The 6089-nt window shown below is 41.2% G+C and overlaps 1 protein-coding gene across 1 annotated transcript; it reads left to right on the plus strand.

Moving 5' to 3' along the window:
- Window positions 1-2163: 2163 nt before the first annotated feature.
- Window positions 2164-5918, plus strand: LOC105571161 (golgin subfamily A member 6-like protein 22; the record flags this gene model as incomplete). The annotated part of the gene is made up of 3 exons (XM_012028636.1): window positions 2164-2317; window positions 3078-4324; window positions 4822-5918. Coding segments are annotated over exons 1-3 (2498 nt in total), but the record flags the coding sequence as incomplete, so codon positions are not given.
- Between the last annotated feature and the right edge of the window lie 171 nt (window positions 5919-6089).

A 6089-nucleotide genomic window follows, 5' to 3' on the forward strand; every position in this document is an offset into this window, starting at 1 on the left:
GTAGCAGTAAGCACACGTGGCATTTGATCGTAAAGATACTCGCAAGACCAATGTGAATTTCGTGTACGATGTATCGAAATGATAGTGCCACGTCGCAGTTTCGGCACCACATTTCTTCGGCCAATTTTGCTACATCAACAATACGACGGCCTTCGATGATACAATCGGAGAGATCTTCGTTTTGCACTTTTCGTCGCTTACATGCTATACTCAAATTTTCTTTCCACTTTATTTTTCGTTTCGTAGAAAACTGGCCGTTTTTATCGCGAATACGAGTAGCCGGGGTTGCCATAGTTTCGTGTTGTATACAACACAAGTAAAAATGTGGTTAGCAGTCTTACCAATATCGAAATATTGCAACGTTGCCACGTTTCGGTTGTAATTTCGATGTGATAAAAATTATAATTATTTATACAATTAATGACCAGAAAGTTATTTTTTATCATTATTATGATAATTGAGAAACTTAGGACTATATTGTAACCAGTTTTTTAGATTTTTTATTACAGTCGTTTCGACAAATGTTGAAGTTGGTACCAGCGTGTAAGACACTTCGTTTTTAATTAATTAGCCGTATCTGGGATTAATTACATAGTGTTATTATACATTTCTGGAAACTAGAAGTTGCACGGAACACGGTGATATCAAATATGCATTTATTAATGCGTTAATGAAATTGTTTTTTTCGAGACTCTATTTTGACTCACTGCGATGCTCTAGCTACCTTAATGACAAATTGATTGTTAGATCGTGTAATCGTTGTGAAAAAAAATTGTGATTGAGTTGGACGTTGAAAACCTGCTATCGCATAATACAGAACTTTCTTCTATTTGAGTTTGATTTCGATCATTGGTCTTGTGGTTTTTTTTAGCGTTGATTTTAAGAAAGGTAAAAGAAATATGCCAAGTATAAGCGCCATTTAATCAAGATTTATATAATATAAAAGATAACGCTCGTATTCTGTTTGACAATAACAATAATGTAAATAAGGAGGCCAAGTTTAACGAACTATTCGGTTGACAGTATTGATAGATTTTTTTTCTAATGAATATGGTTATAATTACATCTAAAGATATAGAACTATGATGACAACGGTCTATATCAGGTTAATGGGCCTATATAGAATTGTGTTAGGTTGTTTCAGAAAATTGTTCAAATTATCTCCATAATCAATAGAACAAACGAACAGTTATGGTACCGAAATTTTTTGTATGATATGTAATGTGTAGTACCTTAATTATCTGGTGACCGTTTCTGCTATGATGATTCGTCAGATGATATTATAAATCGCTCTTGACTCTTTCGCGTCTCAAAAAGAAGTGAATCATATTAGAAGGCAGTCGAAAGTTGAGGCATGGTCATTTGATATTGGTATTGTTTATAGGTTAAACGTGATGTAGCGTTTCCGGTGTGATCGAGAGTGACACGTGTGAGAGTTGAGCGAGAATTAAGAAAGCGAGAAGGAGAGAAAGAGGAGCGAAGTGAGAGCGAGAGCGTGTGGAGGTGAGAGCGTGAAGGGAAAGGGACGCAAGGGAGAGGAGGGAGTTAAGGTAAGGGTGAAAAGGGAAGTGAGAGAGGAGAAGTTAGGAGAAAGTGGGAGGATACAGGTTAGAGCGCGGAATAGGAAACACGGAGAGAGGTAGTGAGAGCAGTGGGAACAGCGACGGGCGCGAGCGCCGGAAAGCATAGAGTAGGCGGAACGTAGAGGGGAAACAGGAGAGGGAAAAACGGTAGGCAGGACAGGCCATAGAGTAAGAGTAGAGAAAGAATAGGGAAAGAAAACTAGAAATGGAGGTAAACGAGGAAGAAGTACAGGAGGATAAAATAGAATTAGAAAGAATAAGTAAAATAAAAGGAAAAGGAAGAAGTGGGAGTACAGGAACGCTAGAGGAAATATGGAAACGGAAAAGAATAGAGTTAGATAGTAGTGGAGGGAAAGACATATTTAGAAAGAGTAGGAAAACGATGAGATCTCCGAAGGAAGGGATAGGAGAAGGAGAGAGAAGTATAGAGGAAACGTTGAGAGAGATGATGAAGGAGCTGAGGAGAGAGGTAAGGGAGGATAGTAGAAAAATGATGGAGGAGTTGAAGGAAGAATTTAGAGAGAGAGAGAGGAAGGCAAGAGAAGAAAGAGAGGAAATAATAAAAGAAGGGAGAGAACAAATGAAGAAATGGATGGAGGAGAAGGAAGAGATGAAGAAGCATATAGAAAGGTTAGAGAAGAAAATGGAGGAGATGCAGGCAAGGAAGCAAGGAACGAATGAGAATGGAGGAGAAGCAAATGAGGAGGTGAAGAGGCTAGCGGGGAAGATGAGAGGTATAGAGATAAGAATAGAAAGGGAAGAGAGAGAGAAGAGAAGGAGGAATATAGTAATAAGAGGGATAAGAGGCGGAAAAGAGAAGGTAGAGACAGAGATTAGGAAATTAATGAAAGAGAATGGAGTAAAAGAGGAAGGACTAGAAATCAAGACGATAGAGGATGGAAAGGAAGGAGAAGTAAAATTAGCGGTGGTAAAGATAGGAGATTTGGAGGAGAAGAAGAGATTGATGAGAGAAAGAAGAAAGGAGAAAAAGGAGTGAGAATCGAAGACGATTTAACGTGGAAGCAGAGAAGGATGAAATGGAAAATGGAAGAAGCAGCAAGAAACGAAAGAGAAAATGGCAAAAGAGTGTGGCTGAGATATGGACGGATTCAGATAGAGGGGAAGTGGTGGAGGTGAGATGAGGAGGAAGAAGTAATAAAGGACGGAGAAGGGAGGATATGGAAAGAGAAGGGGGGCGAATAGATGGGGTAAGGGGTGAGAAAGAGGAAGAGAGGAGGAGAGATGAGACAGAGGGGAAGAGGAGAAGAGGAGGGGGGAAGGGATGTAATAGAGGTAAAGGAAGAGAGGAAAGAAAGGGGGGAGTGGAAGTGGAGGGTGGAGAGGAGATAGGAGAGAGAAATAGGAAGGTACAGAGAGGAACAAGGGGGGGGGCAAAAAGAAGGAAATAGAGAAAGGTAAGGGGTGAAAAAGAAAAAGAAAAGCTTAGAGGAGAGGATGGAGAGAACATAAAGATAGCATTTTGGAACGTAGCAGGTTTGAGTAACAAGGATAGAGAATTCTGGAGAGACCTGGAGAAATGGGATGCAATAGTAATGATGGAGACGTGGGTGGAGGAAAAAGGATGGGGAAAGGTGAGAGATAGGCTTCCAGAGGGATTCATATGGAGAATGCAGGCGGCGGTAAAGAAGAATAAGAAAGGAAGGGCAGCAGGAGGAATGATGATAGGTATAAGAAAGGAGGTAACAATAACGGATACGGAGAGAGAGGAAGAGTCAGAGGGAGTCATGATAGGTAAGGTAAAATTGGATAAGAAGATAATTAGAGTGGTAGGAGCATACGTAAATGGAGACATGGAGAGGAAGCTAAGTATACTGGAAGGATGGATGGAGCAAAAGGAAGAGGGAGTAAAAACAATAATAGGGGGAGATTTCAATGCGAGGACAGGAGAGGAAGGGGAAAAGGAAAGTATAGAAGGAACCGATGAGTGGACGTTCAAGAGGTGTTCGAAGGATAAGAAGATAAATAAGGAAGGAAAGAAGCTGATTCAAAGTATAAAGGAAAGAGGATGGTATATTTTAAATGGAGGAGAGAGAGGGGACTTGGAAGGAAACTGGACATACTCAGGAGGAAGAGGCGAATCAGTCATCGATTACGTGATAGTGGAACAAGAAACGGAGGAAGAAATAGAGAGAATGGAAATAGTAGACAAGATAGACTCGGACCACCAGCCAATAGTAGTATGGCTGAAGGGACATAAGAATAAGGAGGCGAGAAGAAAGAGGACAGAAAGAGAGGGAGGAAGAGGAGTATGGGACGAGGAGGGGAGAGAAGCATTTAGAGATAAACTAGGAGAAATAAAAACAGGAGAAGGAAGATTGGACGAGGAAATAGATGGAATGGAAGGAAGAATTAGAGAAGCGATGGAGAAAGTAGAAGGGGAGAGGGAGACGGGAAGAAGAAAAAGGAGAGGATGGTGGGATGAAGAATGCAAGGAAGTGAAAGGGACGGCGAGGAAAGTGTTAAAAGAGTGGCTGAGAGGAAAAGGCGAGAGGCAGAAATACAGAAGAAAAAGGAAGGAATACAAGGAGTTATGTGAGAGGAAAAAGGAAGAAGAGAACAAAAAACTGGAGAAAGAGGCGGAAAAAGTGCACACGGAGGAAATGGTATGGAGGGTGGTGAACAAGGAAAGAAAGAAAAGGAAGAAGATAAACACAGAAATAGAAATGAAGCAATGGGAGGAGTATTTCAAAGCTTTGCTGGGAGGAGTGGAAAACAAAGTGGTATGGGGGGGGGAAAGGGAGGAGAGAAAGGGAGAGGAAGGGGAAATAGAGAGAGAAGAGATAAGAAGAGCAATAAGTAAGGTGAAAGATGGAAAGGCAGCAGGAAAGGACGGAATACCGAACGAAGTATGGAAATATGGAGGAGAAAAGTTAGAAACATGGATTGGGGAGGTATGTAATAGGATATGGAAAGGGGAGGGATGGTCAGAGGGGTGGAAAGAAGAAATGATAGTACCAATAGTAAAAAAAGGGCAAGGAGGTAGGGTAGAAGATTACAGGGGAGTAACGATAATGCCGACGCTATACAAGATATATGCGTCGGTATTAGCGGAAAGGATAAGAGAGGAAATCGAGGAGAAAGGGATACTATCACCAACACAAACAGGTTCAGGAAAGGGATGGGAACAATAGACAGTATATATGTAATGAACTACCTAATCAGTAGACAGATAAAGAAGAAAGGGAGGAAATTAGTAGCATTATTTGTGGACCTAAAGGCGGCATATGATTCAGTGGATAGAGGGATATTGATAGAAGCGATGAGGAAGAAGGGAATAAGGGAGGGAATAATAGAGAGAGTGGAAGAGATAATGAGAGAGACAACGAGTAGGGTAAGAGTAAGAGGAGAAATAGGAAAGGAATTTTGGACAGCAAGAGGACTGAGACAAGGATGCCCATTAAGCGCGGATTTATTTAATATATTATTAGCGGATCTAGAAGAAGAAATGGGAAAGGTTAAATGGGGAGGGATAAGGCTGGGAGAGGAGAAAATATACTCGATTACATATGCGGATGATGTGGTGGTGATAGCAGAGGACGAAGGATGTATGATAGAGAGACTGGAAAGATACATGGATAGTAAAAGGCTGGAATTGAACGTGACAAAGACAAAGATAGTAAGATTTAAAGAAGGAGGAGGAAGGTTGAGTACGGTGGATTGGAGATGGAAGGGAAAGAAGATAGAAGAAGTAAAGGAGGTGAAATATCTAGGGTACGTATTACAAAGGAATGGAGGACAGGAAGCACATATAAGGGAAAGAGTAGCAAAGGCAGCAGCAGTATCAGGACAAGTATGGGGAATAGGAAAGAGAAGATTTGCGAGAAAATGGGAAAGAAGGATAGCGCTATTCGACAAACTAGTATGGACAGTGGCGAGTTATGGAGCGGAAATTTGGGGATGGAGGACGAGGAAGAAAATGGAAAGCCTTCACGAGAGACACTTAAAATGGATTTTAGGGATCGATAGATTGACACCAGGATACATGATAAGAGAGGAGATACAGAGGGAGATGATGAAGAGCAGAGCAGGAAAAAGGGCATGGAAATTCGAGGAAAGACTATTAGAGGGAAGAGGTAGCATATTAGCGCAGAAATGTTTATGGGAAATAAGGGAGAGTGCAAAGGGAGGTAGGGAGATGTCAAGCTGGGAGATAGAGAGGAAACTATTTTTAGAAGAAAAGGGTTTAGATAGTAAGGAATTAGAAGAAGAAAGGGAGGAAAGGAGGATAGAGTACGAAGAAATAGAGAGAAGGGACAAGGAAATGCAGAGAGAAGAAAGATGGAAAAAAATAAGAGAGTCAAAAAGCAACAGATGGTACGGGAGGATAAAAGGAGAGGGGATACCAGGATATTTGAGGAAAGGATGGGGGGAGAGTAGATGGAGGAGGGTGTTAAGATTTAGATTAGGCAATGAAATGAAGGAGGGAAAATATTGGGAGAAGGAGGAAAAGAGAAAATGTAGATTGTGCGAGAATGAGATAGAGTC

The sequence above is a fragment of the Vollenhovia emeryi genome, unplaced genomic scaffold (genome assembly GCF_000949405.1).
Source record: "Vollenhovia emeryi isolate VEMERY1.0 unplaced genomic scaffold, V.emery_V1.0 DF941102.1, whole genome shotgun sequence".
NCBI lineage: Eukaryota > Metazoa > Arthropoda > Insecta > Hymenoptera > Formicidae > Vollenhovia > Vollenhovia emeryi.